At 43.5% G+C, this 17,809-nt stretch overlaps 1 protein-coding gene and 1 long non-coding RNA gene across 12 annotated transcripts in view; one reads left to right on the plus strand and one right to left on the minus strand.

Moving 5' to 3' along the window:
- Positions 1-17,809, minus strand: part of PCSK5 (proprotein convertase subtilisin/kexin type 5) — a 457,779-nt gene that overhangs the window by 16,593 nt on the left and 423,377 nt on the right. For 2 of the 3 annotated variants that reach the window (XM_072837738.1, XM_072837739.1), the window contains 4 exons: positions 17,053-17,289; positions 14,853-15,083; positions 13,470-13,647; positions 2,488-2,705 (listed from right to left, as the gene is read on the minus strand). In XM_072837738.1, the coding sequence (XP_072693839.1) occupies positions 2,488-2,705; positions 13,470-13,647; positions 14,853-15,083; positions 17,053-17,289 (864 nt within the window). The remainder of the gene's footprint in view (positions 1-2,487; positions 2,706-13,469; positions 13,648-14,852; positions 15,084-17,052; positions 17,290-17,809) is intronic. The other variant, XM_072837740.1, reaches the window with a different exon arrangement.
- Positions 10,514-17,809, plus strand: part of LOC140639520 (uncharacterized) — a 79,727-nt gene continuing 72,431 nt past the window's right edge. For 4 of the 9 annotated variants that reach the window (XR_012036206.1, XR_012036211.1, XR_012036208.1 and 1 more), the window contains exons 1-3: positions 10,516-10,859; positions 11,953-12,140; positions 14,732-14,843. This is a non-coding gene — a long non-coding RNA (uncharacterized lncRNA). Of the gene's footprint in view, positions 10,860-11,431; positions 11,567-11,952; positions 12,141-14,731; positions 14,844-17,809 lie in introns of all 9 variants that reach the window. The other 5 variants (XR_012036214.1, XR_012036207.1, XR_012036209.1 and 2 more) reach the window with 5 other exon arrangements.

Below are 17,809 nucleotides of genomic sequence, written 5' to 3' on the forward strand. Positions count from 1 at the left end.
GCCCAGCCGGAGCTCCCCACTCGGCACCACCACTGTTTCCTGAAGGTGTCCTTGGCGCCACTGGCTGCCACCACTGCCTACCCCTATGTCTGTGCTAAGTGCTAGAGACACAAAGGTAAGTGAGACATATTAATTTGTGCCTTTGAGGACCTCAGTTTAGACACACAGAGAGAGATAAAGAATAAATAACATAAAATATGCCCTCTGGACTCCAGAGACCTGACTGCCTTGTTCACAGCTGAATCATTGTCTGGGCCATACTGTAAAGTAAAGATTTGTTGAATACATAAGTAGATTAATGAATGCAGAGTACTAAAGGAACACAGAACAGAGGGATTAAGGAAGGTTTTGTAGAGGAAATGCTGACTAATGGATTAGAAAGAGGTAGCCAGGCAAATCAGGCTGGAGAAAGTATTCAGGAAGGAGAAAGGGCAAGGTTTGCTCAAATTTGCAGTAACTGATTATACCTGGTTATAGAAGGTGGTGGAGGAAGTGGTGAGGGGTAAGGTGAGTCCTAGATGAAGAACCTCATATGCAGAGTTACTAAGATTCTATCCAAAAATCAATGGAGAGTCACTTTTTTTTTTTAAAGTTTTATCATTTATTTGAGAAAGAGAATTTAAACAAGCATGGGGGAGGAGCAGAGGGAGAGATAAGCAGACTCTGTACTGAGTGTGGAGCTTGATGTTGGGCTTAATCTTGGGACCCTGAGATCAGATCCTGAGCCAAAACCAAGAGTTGGATGCTTAACCAACTGAGCCACTTAGGGCCCATTGGAAAGTCATTTTTAAGCAGAGAAATATTATTATGTTTTTTTGTCACATAGAAGGATCAATCTGAGAACATAATGGAGGACTAGTTGGTTATAGAATGGCTAATACTGGAAGCAAGAAGACCAACTAGAGATTGGTGAATAACTCAAGTAAGGGGAGATATGAGTTTGAAATAAGGCAGTGATACTACAAAGTAAAGAGAGGGACTGCCAGTTGCATTGCTGATGGCATCTGCACTGTTGTCAGTATCCCCTTCAGGAATGCTGAGATGTCCTGTTTCTGGACTGCGTTCCAGGGAGGGAGGCAGGGGTAGTGTTAACCAAAAAACTGCTAGACTGACAGGAGTAAGGGTAAAGGGGGAGAGAGAGAGAGAGAGAGATGAAATTTCTCATTCAAAAGGAACGTAAGGCCAAAAATCCAAAGTATATGGAAAAAATGAACATTAAGATGACAAACACAATCAACAATTAGAACATGAATTTACTTTAAAAAATACCAATTTTATAGAGAATTAAAAAAATATTTCTATTTATTTAAGAGAGAGCAGAATGCACGCAAGAGAGAGCAGAATGCACGCAAGAGAGAGCACAAGCAGGGGTGAGGGGCAGAGGGAGAAGGACAAGCAGACTCCCCACTGAGCAGTCTCAACCCCAGGGCCCTGGGATCATGCCCTGAGCAGAAGGCAGATGCTTAACTGACTGAGCCACCAGGTATCCCTCAATTTTATAGAGAAATTTGACAAAGTTTTAAAAATCAGTATGTTGAAGGTATTCAAAGAATAAATGAAGTCATGATATCTATAAAGAAATGATAAATAAGGAAACACAAATGGGAAGATGTGAAACAAAAAGATATGGATATAAAAAGAAATAATTTAAAAGTAAATCATTTAAATAAAACTAAAATGATAGATGGGCTGAACTTTAAACACAGAGAACAAACTGGAGAAATGGAATAAAGCACTGAAGAATTAACCTAGTATAAACTATAGAGAGTGAAAGAAATAAAAACAAAACAGCATGTAGGAGACCTAGAGATCAGGAAAGTCTGAGTAATGTTAAATAAGGAATTCCAGCAAAGGAGAATAGAGGAAAGTGTGGAAAAGCAACATTTGGAGATCTAATAACTGAAAAATTTCCAATCTGAAAAAAAGACTTTGGGATTTGTTTATCTCGGGTTCATTCATTCATTCATTCAGCAAACACTTAATGAGCACTTACTATGTAAGTGTTGGAGAGCAGGTCCATTGACAGAAAGAGTGACTATCAGAGGAAGCCCAGATTGTGTTTACTCTGGGACATGTTGATTGAAGAGTTCTCTGGGACAGAAAAGTAGGTATCAGGAAAGTAAGAATGGAGCTCAGGAGAGCTGGAGACAGACATCTCAAGCAGTTGTTGAAATGAGAAAAATAAAACTCCCTAGACAGATTCCAAGTTCAACAAGTAGAGGAGGGCAGAGCAGGTGGGAAACACGTCTTGGGGGGAGATGAAGCCTGCGGATGGGAGGGTCTGAAGAGAGTAGTATAGCGCAGGGCAGCCCAGGGTGGGGGGCAGATGCAGAAGATGAGCCCGACAGAGGATGCTGCTGATGCTGGGGGCGACTGGCTGGATTGGCAAGCCAGAGGAAGCTCTACAGGTGATGAAAAAAGACGGACCAAGCGCGAAGGAATCCTATTTTTCCATTCATATATGTAAAATGACAGATACGCCCTCACCTTCGCATTTGTCGCAGGTTGGGTGGCATCTCTCACACGTCTTGGTTTTTTGCTCCGCGTAGTAATGCTCTGGGCAGGTGGGGTGACACTCTCCCTCGGAGCGGAGCAGAAAGAAAAATGTATCGCAGGACAGGCAGTCGGCGGGCCCCGGGCCCTGGCATGCCTTGCAGCTCTTGCTGCACCTCTCGCACCGTCCAGTGGAGATTTCTGCGTAGTACCTGAAACCAAGGGGGGAAGCAAAGAATGAATCCGGGGCTTTGCTCTTAAGTTGGGTGTGGTGGGAGAAGGCAAGATCGCGGAGGAGTAGGGTCCCCGGGTCACCTGGCCCCACCAACTTCCCTAGATAACTTTCAAGTCATCCTGAAAACCTACGACTTCGGCCTGAGATTTAAAGAGAGAACAGCTGGAACGCTACAGGGAGAAGAGTTCGCGCTTCTATCAAGGTAGGAAGGTGGAAAAAATAAAAGAAATTAAAGACTCCAGTGGGGGAGGGGCGGGCTAAGGGGGGCGGCGAGAGCTCCCAGGACAGGAAAGTCCAGGCCAGGAGAAGCAGGAACTTTAACAATCTTCCCGGATGGAAAGGCGCTGCAGGGAACTTGGGCAGGATCCCAGGAGGGGCAGTGGAGCCCCCAGGTTCCCGGGGTCACTAACAGAGGAGGGGCGCCTGGGGGACAGCGCACCGCACCACGCAGACCGAGCTCCCTAAAGGGCTGCAGCGCCCGGCGGGGCCCCGGGAGTAGCACAGGCGGCGGCTCCACAGAGGGGGCTGCACGGCCCCGGGAGCGCGATTCCAGCGGCGCAGGCCGGGGAGCCCAGGGCACCGGGGACACAGCCCAGGATCTGGCGCTCCCCCCGGGACAGGCAGAGGCGGGGAGGGCACAGGACAGCGAGGACCTCCTGCCACCTCCAGGCGGCCCCGAGCTGTGCAGGTCAGCGCCCCGCCCCGGAGTGTCCAGGCCCCTGCGGACTGGGGGCTGCGGGAGTTCCTGCGGGAGCTGACTCCAGGGCTGGGGAGCTGCCGCTGCCACTGTGCTTGTTCCTCCTGGTGTCACCCTGTGCCTGGGAGGGGCGGGGCCGCCAGGGAGCAGGGGCCTCACAGGATAAACAGCTCCCACTGAGCCCTGCACCTGGCAGGGGGTGGGGCAGCTCCCCCAGGTGCACACACCTGAGAATCAGCACAGCCGGCCCCTCCCCCGAAGACCAGCTGGAAGGACAGGGGAAGAGCAAGTTCTTGGCTGAGCAGCGCTAGAAAGCTCCAGGGAAAGTCGAGGGATTTACAGTATATAGAACCAGAGGATACCCCTCCTTATTTTTTGTTTTTATTTGTTTTTTATTTTTCTTTTTTCTCTTTTTTTTCCTTCCTTTTTCCAGTACAACTTGTTTTTAGCCACTCTGCACTGAGCAAAATGACTAGAAAGAGAACTCACCACTCAAGAAAGAATCAGAAACCGTACTGTCTCCCACAGAGTTACAGAATTTGAATTAAAGTTCGATGTCAGAAAGCCAATTCAGAAGCACAGTTATAAAGCTACTGGTGGCTCTGGTAAAAAGCATAAAGGATTCAAGAGACTTCATGACTGGAGAATTTAGATCTAATCAGGCCAAAATTAAAAATCAATTAAATGGGGGATCCCTGGGTGGCTCAGCAGTTTAGCACCTGCCTTTGGCCCAGGGTGTGATCCTGGAGTCCCGGGATCAAGTCCCATGTCGGGCTTCCGGCATGGAGCCTGCTTCTCCCTCCTCCTGTGTCTCTGCCTCTCTCTCTCTCTATGTCTATCATAAATAAATAAATCTTAAAAAAAAAATCAATTAAATGAGATGCAATCCAAACTGGAGGTCCTAACGATAAGGGTTAATGAGGTGGAAGAGTGAGTGACATAGAAGACAAGTTGATGGCAAGGAAGGAAGCTGAGGAAAAAAGAGAAAAATAATTAAAAGATTATGAGGAAAGGTTAAGGGAAATAAATGACAGCCTCAGAAGGAAAAATCTACATTTAATTGGGGTTTCAGAGGGCGCCAAAGGGGACAGAGGACCAGAAAGTGTATTTGAACAAATCATAGCTGAGAACTTCCCTAACTTGGGGAGGGAAACAGATTCAGATCCAGAAGATAGAGAGGTTTCCCCCCCTAAAATCAAGAAAAACCATTCAACACCTTGACATCTAATAGTGAAATTTGCAAATTCCAAAGATAAAGAGAAAATCCTTCAAGCATCAAGAGACAAGAGATCCCTAATTTATATGGGGAGAAATATTAGATTAACAGCAGACCTCTCTACAGAGACCTGGCAGGCCAGAAAGGGCTGGCAGGATATATTCAAGGTCCTAAATGAGAAGAACATGCAGCCAAGAATACTTCATCCAGCAAGGCTCTCATTCAGAATAGAAGGAGAGATAAAGAGCCTCCAAGATAAGCAGAAACTGAAAGAATATGTGACCATCAAACCAGCTCTGCAAGAAATATTAAGGGGAACTCTGTAAAAGAAAGAGGATGCCCAAAGAAATAACCCACAAAAACAGGGACTGAATAGGTATTATGATGACACTAAATTCATATCTTTCAATAGTAACTCTGAACATGAATGGGCTTAATGATCCCATCAAAAGGCGCAGAGTTTCAGACGGGATAAAAAAGCAAGACCCGTCTATTTGCTGTCTATAAGAGACTCATTTTAGACCTAAGGACAACTACAGCCCGAAAATAAAAGGTTGGAGAACCATTTACCATTCAAATGGTCCTCAAAAGAAAGCAGGGGTAGCAATCCTCATATCAGATAAATTGAAGTTTACCCAAAAGACTGTAGTAAGAGATGAAGAGGGACACTATATCATACTTAAAGGATCTATCCAACAAGAGGACCTAACAATCAAGAATATTTATGTCCCCAATGTGGGAGCTGCCAAGTATATCAATCAATTAATAACCAAAGTTAAGACATATTTCAATAATAATACACTTATACTGGGAGACTTTAACACGACACTTTCTACAAATGACAGATATCCTAAGCACAACATCTCCAAAGAAACAAGAGCTTTAAACCAGATGGATTTCACAGATATTTACAGAACTTTACATCCAAACACAACTGAATACACATTCTCCTCAAGTGCACATTGAACTTTCTCCAGAATAGACCACATACTGGGTCACAAATCAGGTCTTAACCCATACCAAAAGATTGGGATTGTCCCCTGCATATTTTCAGATCATAATGCTTTGAAACTAGAACTCAATCACAAGAAGAAATTTGGAAGAAATTCAAACACGTGGACAGTCCCGATGGCCCAGTGGTTTGGTGCCACCTTTGGCCCGGGATATGATCTTGGAGACCCGGGATCGGGTCCCACATCAGGCTCACTGCACGGAGCCTGCTTCTCCCTTTGCCTGTGTCTCTGCCTCTCTCTCTCTCTCTCTCTCTCTCTCTCTTTCTCTCTCTCTCATGAATAAAATAATAATAAAAAAAACACGTGGAGGTTAAAGACCATCCTGCTAAAAGATGAAAGGGTCAACCAGGAAATTAGAGAAGAATTAAAAAGATTCATGGAAACTAATGAGAATGAAGATACAACTGTTCAAAATCTTGGGGATACAGCAAAAGCAGTCCTGAGAAGGAAATACATCACAATACAAGCATCCCTCAAAAAACTGGAAAAACCTCAAATACACAAGTTAACCTTGCACCTAAAGGAACTGGAGAAAGAACAGCAAATAAAACCTACACCCAACAGAAGAAGAGAGTTAATAAAGATTTGAGCAGAACTCAATGAAATAGAGAACAGAAGAACTGTAGAACAGATCAACAAAACCAGGAGTTGGTTCTTTGAAAGAATAATAAGATAGATAAACCATTAGCCAGCCTCATTAAAAACAAAAGAGAAAAGATCTAATTATTAAAATCACGAATGAAAGAGGAGAGATCACAACCAATACCAAGGAAATACAAACGATTTTAAAAACATATTATGAGCCGTTTATTATACGCCAATAAATTAGGCAATCTAGAAGAAATGGACGCATTTCTGGAAAACTACAAATTACCAAAACTGGAACAGGAAGAAATAGAAAACCTGAAAAGGCCAATAGCCAGGGATGAAATTGAAGCAGTCATCAAAAACCTCCAAAGACACAAAAGTCCAGGGCCAGATGGCTTCCCAGGGGAATTCTATCAAATGTTTAAAGAAGAAACAATACCTATTCTACTAAAGCTGTTCCAAAAGATAGAAAGAGACAGAACACTTCCAAACTCGTTTTATGAGGCCAGCATCACCTTGATTCCAAAACCAAAGACCCTACCAAAAAGGAGAATTATAGACCAATATCCCTGATGAACACAGATGCAAAAATTCTCAACAAGGATCCAACAGTACATTAAGAGGATTATTCACCATGACCAAGTGGGATTTATCCCTGCGATGCAAGGCTGGTTCAACATGTGTAAAGCAATCAGTGTGATAGAGCATATCAACAAGAGAAAACACAAGAACCATATGATCCTCTCAGTAGGTACAGAGAAAACATTTGACAAAATACAGCATCCATTCCTGATCAAAACTCTTCAGAGAGTTTTATAGAGAAACTCTATAGAGAGAACATTCCTCAGCATCTTAAAAGCCATCTACAAAAAGCCCATGGCAAATATCATTCTCAATGGGGAAACACTGGGAGCCTTTCCCCTAAGATCAGGAACATGACAGGGATGTCCACTCTCACCATTGCTATTCAACATAGTACTAGAAGTCCTGGCCTCAGCAATCAGGCAACAAAAAGAAATAAAAGGCATTCAAATTGGCAAAGAAGAAGTCAAACTCTCCCTCTTTGTAGATGACATGATACTGTACATAGAAAACCCAAAGACTCCACCCCAAGATTGCTAGAACTCATACAGCAATTCGGCAGTGTGGCAGGATACAAAATCAATGCCCAGAAGTCAGTGGCATTTCTATACACTCACAATGAGACTGAAGAAAGAGAAATTAAGGAGTCCATCCCATTTACAATTGCACCCAAAAGCAGAAGATACCTAGGAATAAACCTAACCAAAGAGGTAAAGGATCTATACTCTAAAAACTACACAACACTTCTGAAAGAAATTGAGGAAGACACAAAGAGATGGAAAAATATTCCATGCTCATGGATTGGAAGAATTAATATTGTGAAAATGTCAATGCTACCCAGGGCAATTTACACTTTTAATGCAATCCCTATCAAAATACCATGGACTTTCTTCAGAGAGTTGGAACAAATAATCTTAAGATTTGTGTGGAATCAGAAAAGACCCCGAATAGCCAGGGGAATTTTAAAAAAGAAAACCATAGCTGGGGGCATCACAATGCCAGATTTCAGGTTGTTTTACAAAGCTGTGGTCATCAAGACAGTGTGGTACTGGCACAAAAACAGACACATAGATCAATGGAACAGAATAGAGAACCCAGAAGTGGACCCTCAACTTTATGGTCAACTAATATTCGATAAAGGAGAAAAGACTATCCATTGGAAGAAAGACAGTCTCTTCAATAAATGGTGCTGGGAAAATTGGACATCCACATGCAGAAGAATGAAACTAGACCACTCTCTTGCACCATACACAAAGATAAACTCAAAATGGATGAAAGATCTAAATGTGAGACAAGATTCCATCAAAATCCTAGAGGAGAACACAGGCAACACCCTTTTTGAACTCGGCCACAGTAACTTCTTGCAAGATACATCCACGAAGGCAAAAGAAACAAAAGCAAAAATGAACTATTGGGACTTCATCAAGATAAGAAGCTTTTGCACAGCAAAGGATACAGTCAACAAAACTAAAAGACAACCTACAGAATGGGAGAAGATATTTGCAAATGACATATCAGATAAAGGGCTAGTATCCAAGATCTAGAAATAACTTATTAAACTCAACAGCAAAGAAACAAACAATCCAATCATGAAATGGGCAAAAGACATGAACAGAAATTTCACCAAAGAAGACCTAGACATGGCCAACAAGCACATGAGAAAATGCTCTGCATCACTTGCCATCAGGGAAATACAAATCAAAACCACAATGAGATACCACCTCACCCCAGTGAGAATGGGGAAAATTAACAAGACAGAAAACAACAAATGTTGGAGAGGATGTGGAGAAAGGGGAACCCTCTTGCACTTTTGGTGGGAATGTGAACTGGTGCAGCCACTCTGGAAAACTGTGTGGAGGTTCCTCAAAGAGTTAAATATAGATCTGCCCTAGGACCCAGCAATTGCACTGCTGGGGATTTACCCCAAAGATACAGATGCAGTGAAATGGCAGGACACCTGCACCCCGATGTTTCTAGCAGCAATATCCACAATAGCCAAACTGTGGAAGGAGCCTCGGTGTCCATCGAAAGATGAATGGATAAGGAAGCTGTGGTCTATGTATACAATGGAATATTACTCAGCCATTAGAAATGACAAATACCCACCATTTGCCTCAACGTGGATGGAACTGGAGGGTATTATGCTGAGTGAAGTAAGTCAATTGGACAAACATTATATGGTCTCATTCATTTGGGGAATATAAAAAATAGTGAAAGGTATTAAAGGGGAAGGGAGAGAAAATGAGTGGGAAATATCAGTGAGGGTGATGGAACATGAGAGACTCCTATCTCTGGGAAATGAACAAGAGGTAGTGGAAGGGGAGGTGGGCGGGGGGTGGGGGTGACTGGGTGACAGGCACTGAGGGGGGCACTTGACGGGATGAGCACTGGGTGTTATGCTATATATTGGCAAGTAGAACTCCAATAAAAGAATAAAAAAAAAGTTGGGTGTGGTGGAAAAATCATGGTTAGTGGGACAGTGTTTGTTCCCAAGTGGGGTGACTTAAGACTCTCCTCATAAAATTGACTCAGTAGATCCATTCCCATAGGCACACCTCATTTTATTACGCTGTGCTTCATTGCGCTTCGCAAATATCATGCTTTTTACAAACCAAAGGTATGTGGCAACCCTGCACAGAGCAAGTCTATCGGTGCTGTTTTTCCGATAGCATCTGCTCACTTCACGTCCTTTTTCACATTTTGGTAATTCTCAATAGTTCAAATTTTTCATTATTGTTACACTTTTTTTTTTAAAATTTTTATTTATTTATGATAGTCACACACACACAGAGAGAGAGAGAGGCAGAGACACAGGCAGAGGGAGAAGCAGGCTCCATGCACCGGGAGCCTGATGTGGGATTCGATCCCGGGTCTCCAGGATCGCGCCCTGGGCCAAAGGCAGGCGCTAAACCGCTGCGCCACCCAGGGATCCCTGTTACACTTTTTATGGGGATCTGTGATCAGGGATTACTGAAAGCTCTGATGACGGTTAGCATTTTTTAGCAATCAAGTATTTTTAAAGTCAGGTATGGATCTCACTCTTCTAGGCTTAATGCTACTGCATACTTAATGGACTACAGTGTGGTGTAAGCCTAACTTTTATATATATACACTAGGAAACCTGAAACTTCCCTTGACTTGCTCTGTTGCGGTATTTGCTTTATTGCAGTGGTCTGGAAGTGAACCACAGTATCTCCAGGGTTTGCCTGTAATGATACTAATAAATATAATGACTCTCAGTTTTCTTATCTTTTTTCTTTTTTAAAAAATTATTTATTTATTCATGAGAGACAGAGAGAGGGAGAGAGAGGCAGAGACACAGGCAGAAGGAGAAGCAGGCTCCATGCAGGGAGCCCGATGTGGGACTCGATCCCGGGGCCCCAGGATCACACCCCGGGCGAAAGACGGCGCTAAACCTCTGAGCCACCCAGGCTGCCCTCAGTTTTCTTATCTTTAAATTGGGCACTACAATCCCACCCCTTCTATTTGTATTAAATTATGTAAGGACACAAAAGGACTTATCATATGTAGCGGAGCCACAATAATTATTCCCTACTTTTGCCTTCTCTATACCCATATGCTTCTCCACTGGAAAATTCAAGTTTCAAGTGTTATTGAATGGGATCAGGGTATGGGAGCTGTTTCTAGTGCCTCTGAGTGATTCTTCTAGTTTCTCAGTTTTAAAAAACCTCTATTGTGAAATAAGAGGTGACATGAGTGATGCTAGTGTTTACGTAATAATAGATGTAACCTCTGAAAAAAATTTTGGAGGCTAGAGAGAACCATAATCACTGTTCATCAACTTTTTACTACATAACTGACCATGCACTGGGGAATTCATAAACATCAATTCACCTTAATGAACCTAAATTGAGACACTAGAGCATGGAAGTCGGGAGCTTGCCTTTTGGAACAAACTGCATGGAGTCAAAGCCAAGCAATTCCACTTATGAGCTGTGCGACCCCGAGCAAGTCACACAACGTCCCTGTGCCTCAAGTCTGTAATATGAGGCTAATGTTAGTAGGTAAAATTAAGTAAGTTATTATTGAGAAAATTGTTAGAACAGTGCCGGGTTCATTATAAGTAGCACATATTAGTGATAATTATGAATCATATGATTAAATCTAAAAGCAAACCCAATCCCTATTTTACAAAGGAGGCTCAGAGAATTTAGACGGTTGGCTTAATGTCAAGCTTGTGAAGCAGGCTACTGTGATTTGAGCATATCTGTTACATACCTGCTATAACAAAGCAGGGCAAAGTAAGTAAAAAAAAATTTCCAGTAAGATAGAAGAGAGAAAAGAAATCATTGGCAAAGATGAGCTTCTATGGGTCATCTGATCCTTCTTGGCATCTCTGGACACTGGCACACTTAAACTATCCTAGAAACTGGAAGGTTTGCCCTTGGCTTCTCTGATGTGAAACTATTTGCTACATTAGTTTCCTTAGAATTTATTTCATTTCTTCTAATTCGTTGGAAACTAAAACCCAGGCTAGGTAGTGCTGAGCCTGCCTCTACCTAGCCACCTGTCACTGACCTGAGCGAGGCTCTTGTACCTCAGTGGCCTGGCTTGTGGCAAATCAGGCCTTGCTTTACCTTCTGCAGTGAGGTGAGAAGCAATTATTGCCCAATCAGTAAAAGACAGGGTGATGAAGGGAGGACAAAGAAAACATCAATCACGAACTGAAGAGCTGATAAAGACCACAGAACAGAAGGTCCGAAAGAGAGCCACCGGAAAAGGTAGAAACCCACATTTTCCCACACAGAGAATACATGGGCTTGAAGTCAGAAGATCTGATTTCCCATTGTGGCCCTACTATGTATTAGTGGCCTTGTGACTTTGGGCAAGTCACTTAAGTTCCTTGAGCCTCAAGTTTCTCATCTGTAAAATGGGGAGAATAAATCAATCTCTGAGGATTGTTGGAGAACCAAATCATAGTTTAAAAATATATTCTGAAAAAAATATATATTCTGAGTAGAAATTCTTTGTAAACTCCAAAGCAGCGTACATGTTCTTTACTAAAGTTACTAATGTGATGAGTTGTTTTTAAGATGAAAAGCATTAGTAGGGACTGTGAGGAAGAGAGCTTATTAATACACCATTTTACTTTTTTAATACACCATAGGTCTTAAAAATTATCAGAGGACAAGACAGTGGAGGGTGGACTAGACATGATTAAAAGAGTACAACACCGCTTCTTCCTTCGATGACTTGTGTGATGTGGCAATGCAATCTCCAGAACCTCAATACCTTGAATCAGATTTTGCGCACAAGCACAAACATTAATTGGAGGCTTCCAAAACTTGCTCTGAGGTAAAAGATAATTATGTGTGTGAGTAAAGGTTCAGAGGATCATATACCTGCCTTTTCAAGGCAAAGAGATTTACCATACGAAGTTGATGCGGTGCAAGAGGAACATTGATTTTATAAGAGGAACCATTTCTATTAAATATTTCCACTAATACCTCATTAATATCCCATTTGTTCCCCATTAAAGAGATTTATGGCAACCTGTACCTCTCTTCTCAGTGGGTAATTTCACACACTTCACAACGGAACAATTGTCTTCTTAATTCCGTGGTCCACAGTCTATTTAGATCACAGGATTACACCCTTTTGTGTAAAGAGTATTTAATGACTTGATTTGAGGGAGATGGAGATTACTTTTATTGGATCCAGATCTTTTCAGGCATTTTCTGGAATGAAGATAAAAGCTAAGCCAGGTGGCCCCATCTCCCTCCCTTGTTGGGTAGGGCCCTTTCTTCATGGATCAATTTGGCTGCTGTTTTTGAGGGGTGAGGTGTGTGACTTTGTGCTGTGTGTTGCAGTAATATGTATGAAAAATAAGAGGTTTTTTTTTCAGGTGCTTTTAACTTTCTTGGTAAGAAATCTATGGGAAGAATCCATTCCTTTTTGTATTTTAAGATTTGTTTTGTTTTTAAGATCTGTTATTTATTTGAGAGAGAGTGAGAGAGAACATGAATGGGGGTGGGCAGAGGGAGAGGGAAAAGTAGACTGTTGAGCAGAGAGCTGGATCCCAGGGGTATAAGTGGGAATATTTAACTGAAATTTTTCCCTTTGTAAAATCAGTGCCCACATACATTACTTAGACTTCACCTATTAAATCTGATCGGAACAAATCCTAATGCAGAAGAGAAAGAAACTACATGTATAGTCTTAGACTTCTCTAAGGGAAGAGTGCTTTGCCTCTGTCTTGTGATCTCCTGTACCTTCAAATTAGTAGTGAAGTTTGACACGTGATTCTGACTTGATAATCGACCCTTAATGTTATCTCACTGGGTCACTCTGCCTCTCTTCTGTCCTCATCCATTATATGAACTAGCTGAAATCCTTTTTTTTTTTTTTTTAAAGATATTTATTTAAGAATCTCTACATCCAACGTGAGGCTCAAACTCATGACCCCAAAATCAAGGGTTGCGTGCTCTACCGACTGAGCCAGCCGGTCAGTAGAGCTGATATCCTTTAGGGACCATTAGACCTCAGTTGGACTCTCCTCTTCATTTCTTAGTAGCACCGAGACTTCAGTCTGGTGTTGTAGAATTTAGCTTCCTCGTCTGCCAAATGAGTTTGCCAAGAGTGCTGTCTAGAGTGGTTTTGGGAAACGAGTGTGGAGCACCTTACCCTTCCCTGCAGTAGAGGAGGCACTCCTTTTCCAGTTGGAATAAACCTGGTTGGCAGGAGAGGCACTGTGTGCTGCGTCTCCCTTCACATGTCCTACAGGAGTTGTGGCAGGGGACACACTGGTGGCTGTCCTCATCAGCGTAGTAGCCCTCGGGGCAGTCCTGCACGCAGATCGTGTCTGCCAAGGAAGGAAAAGAGTCTGCCTTGATATCAGGTATGACATGTGTCTCCCAAACCTCCTCTCTGTGCTCCCCTCTGTGAACCATGGTGGGAGTGGTGGATGCAGGAGGAAGGAGACGATGTCCCTCTGAGTATCTTGCTTCTCAGGTCTCCTGGGTTGGGGAGATAGATGCTAACACTTTCCAGATCTTGGGCATATTTCTCTCCCCGCTCCCCGCTCCTCATGCTCCTCCACTGCTCCTTCTTCTGGCTGAGTGAATTTTGCTTCATTTTCTTTCTCACATGCCTGTGTGAAGCCTAATCATGCTATCCCTGGAAACCTGAGGGCATTGCTTCACATCAGAGATAACCTGCAAATATGATCTGCTGGAGGTGGCCAGCCTCAGACCATGCCAGACTTCAGAAGATTTATTAATCACTGGTTGCAAAAGCCGGGGGAAATTCTGATGAGGGGCTGAGTACCCGCATGTTTGTAAAGTGTCTCTCCACCAACTGCTTATTAATCCAAGGGAACATAGTAACTAAGCAATGGAGACATTGGACAGCACTCTGAACAGATGACCACAGCTAGCATCCCTGTTGAAGTATTCTGGCTGAGAATGCATCATCTCCATGCAGCCGTGGGCAGCCTCACACAGGCTCCAATGGACGGACAGGGACCATATTCTTCTAAAATGTTGATACGATGTAGAAAAACTGTCTGTGGAAATGTTTCAGATTAAGGGGGGCTTCAGAGAGCAATACCTGGTTGGAAACTGGCTCCCGTTCCAAGGGTGAATTGCCACACTTATAAAACAGATGATATAGTAAAGTAGTGATGTTAAATTCACTTGCATCGACAACTGTACCATGGCTATGTAAAAAAGCATCCCTATTTTTAGGAAATACAGACCAAAGTATTAAAGCTAAAGGAGCCACAATGTGTAGGTCACATCCTCAGATGATCCGGAAAATATTTATTGGAGATTGAGAGAGAGCAAGAGTAAGCTAGTGATTGAGTAAATGGGGTACAAGATTAGGGGTGGGCAGAGTGGGTGAAGGGTACATGTGTGATGTTCTTTGTACTTTTGTTTTTTCTGTAGGTTTGAAAATTTTCCAAATATAAAGTGAAAAATTAGAAAGATACCAAATACCTCCTGGGCACCAGTTTTGCAGCTGGAGGGAAAGAAAGAGCCAGCCCTCAGCCGAGGAAAGGTAACTCACTGAGAAGAAGTCTGTCCCTTGGGCAGGAGTGACACTGTTCCTCTGTGGGCCCAGTGCAGCGGAAGCACTTAGCATGGCAGGGCTTGCATTTCAGAGCCTGCACATCCCAGTACTCAGAGTGGGTGCATTCCTCGTGAGGCATGCAGGTTCCGTGGCTGTTGACCTGCAGGCCTTCCTTACAGGTGGTGCACCTCCCAGATGACAAGCAGGTCTGGCAGGACTTGTGGCAATCTGTTGACACAGTGAGAGCAGAAGAGCTAGTAAGAGAGGGCTGGGGTCCCCGCTGGAAGGTGTGTTTCCATTCCTTCCTCCTCTGTTTCAGAGATTTCTAGGGTTCCAGGTCAAGGACATGGGGCCACCAGTTGGGTAGAGCTCTGGGGCTCTGGGTAGAGCATTCTAGTCAAATGAGAAGGAAGATGGCCATTGCACATTCTCTATACTATCTAGGGAGCCTCTTCTTGCACCATCCAGAAATACTGGACTCAGTGTAGTTACCCAAACTGCAACAAAATAATAAGCAATTCTGTAGAGTACAGAATTGTCATACGCTGGTTTGTGGCCTGCTCACCCCGTAACTCTTATGCTATGGTCTTCCACTGACCTCTCAGAACCCCTGGAGCTTAATACTAACATAACAATTGTTGGGGTGTATTATAATTATCTGTTGATCAAAAAAAAAAAAAGCCTCTTTTGTATTCATTGATGAGCGCACAGTCCCCTGTGAGGGGGCCTGGCATGTAGCAGGTGCTCAGTAAATTTTTGTTAGGCAAATAAAAACAAAACCATTCATTTATCCCTGGAATTTTAGTAATTGCTGTTCCCTCTGCCTAGAATAAAGGTGCAGTTTGTTTCCTTCTGTTTTTCTTTTTTATCCTTTTCTTTTAAAAGGATTTTATTTATTCATTCATGACAGACACACACATCTTCTGCCCAGGTTCTAGTCCATGCTCTTTCAGCTGGAACATGGACACTAGAGTGCCATACGTAAAACACGCCAGATCATCAGGCTAGAGCAGAAAGCTGTCAGGAGTCGGCTACATCTTCATGTCCCGTGATATGAAAAACATTTTCCTGGGACACCTAGGTGGCTCAGTGGTTGAGTGTCTGCCTTCGGCTCAGGTCATGATCCCGGGGTCCTGGAATCGAGTCCTGCATCAGGCTCCCTGCAGGGATCCTGCTTCTCCCTCTGCCTGTGTCTCTGCCTCTCTCTCTGTGTCTCTCATGAATACATAAACAAAAAGTCTTAAAAAAAGAAAGAAAAGAAAAAATAATTTCTCTGAGTTTGTCCTGGGACATGGGGGGCCTGGGGTCTCTCTTGCTACATGGGTGCACCCTCAAGCTCCTGCTGCTGTTGGGACCACCTGTGCACATCTAAGCAGTGCTTGCTGGATGGCAACACGGGGCCAGGTTACTACTGGCTGCCTAGCTGGAGTGAAACTCCAGGAAACGCCAGTTTTCAGGAAACTCTGGAGAAGTTCACCCAGGATGATTCATTTGTTTTGCGAATTCTGACAATAGACCACTTATTGTATTTTTCCTGTTCTGAGGCAAACAGTTGATACCTAGGCAAAACATCAGGAGGCATAAACAAGAGCAGATCCCTGCTTGAGCAGGGAGGGGTTGACCTGCTGGGGGTTAGGGGGGCGTACGGGTCCCCAGGGTCCTCAGGGCAGGAGCTGCCGAAGCACATAAGGAGCCACAGAGTGGGAGCAGATCCATGAGTGACTCAAGACACACCAAGAAAATCCTCTGTGGCACAGCTCGCCTCATACTGCTGTAAAGTGGCTTCAAGTTTTAAGAAAAAAAAAATCTTCCATTTTGGGTGACTTGTGAAGGCTCATCTCTGCTGTGAAACTTCACATGAGAATTCTTTTTGATCAGTAGTTCAGAGCTGAACTTTTATTTTTTTATTTTTTTTTATTTTTGTTTTTGTTTTTCAGAGCCCCTTTTGTGAGGAGGGTCAGTCTGATGTGTTATTAAGAAAAGTTATGTGGTCAAAGCTTATGAATGATTCATGTTAAAAGTAAATAATAAATTAGGGCAGATTCAAAGTCTGCTTTCTTGAGCAGGAGGGAAATGGATGGGATGACAGCTTTGGGGCTGGAACCCTGCAAACCCCAGCACCTGCTTCATCTCAGCAGAAACCCACAGTTGTGTCAGGCTCCCTGGGATGCTTGGCCATGCCCCCGCGAGTCTTTACCTCTGCAATCCTTAGTCTCTTTTTCATAGTAAGTTCCCACTGGGCACTCGTCCAAACACTGTCCATCATAGAAAACCAAGGAGGGCTCGGCACAGAGGTCACAGTCATCGGCTGAGGGGCCACTACACTCCAGACAGTCTTCGTGGCAGGGGATACACTGGCCTAAGTCTGCATAGAAGCTTTGGGGACAGGATTGATGACACATATCCTTGTACAGGAACGACTGAGGCATACATTCTAGGGGAAAGAGGATGCAGCAAGTTACCCCCAGGACACAGGAGAAAGGAATTCATTCCTTTTGTAGTGCGCTGGCCTGTCCGGACCACACCGGCTCCTTTGTTCTGAGTGTTTCATGTACGTGCCCCATGACATCTCTAAGCTTTGGGAGAGAAGACCACATAGGGTGGCCTGTTGATGTGGCTCTGGGTTTACAGCCTGAAATGATCTGCCCTTTGGAGGTGTAAAAAAAAAAAAAAAATGCAGTGCTGTGGCAGACCAGCTATGGCTGAGGTGCTGGAGGTATTGTTGACGACCCAGAAAACTTGCTCTATTCAATCCAAAAGTGGTTTAAAAATCCTTGCATTAATTAAATTTTCATTCAATGATAGGGTAGGTCAGTGACATAGACATGGTTGCTCAGTGTGAGGAATGCATTGTGGGTTTCTTTCATTTGTATTCATTGGGAGGGAAACCAAGAAAACATAGTCACACCAAGAAAATCTTTTCGATAGAACAGCACCAGTTAAATGAATCTTGC

This window comes from Canis lupus, chromosome 1, assembly GCF_048164855.1.
Source record: "Canis lupus baileyi chromosome 1, mCanLup2.hap1, whole genome shotgun sequence".
Lineage (NCBI taxonomy): Eukaryota > Metazoa > Chordata > Mammalia > Carnivora > Canidae > Canis > Canis lupus.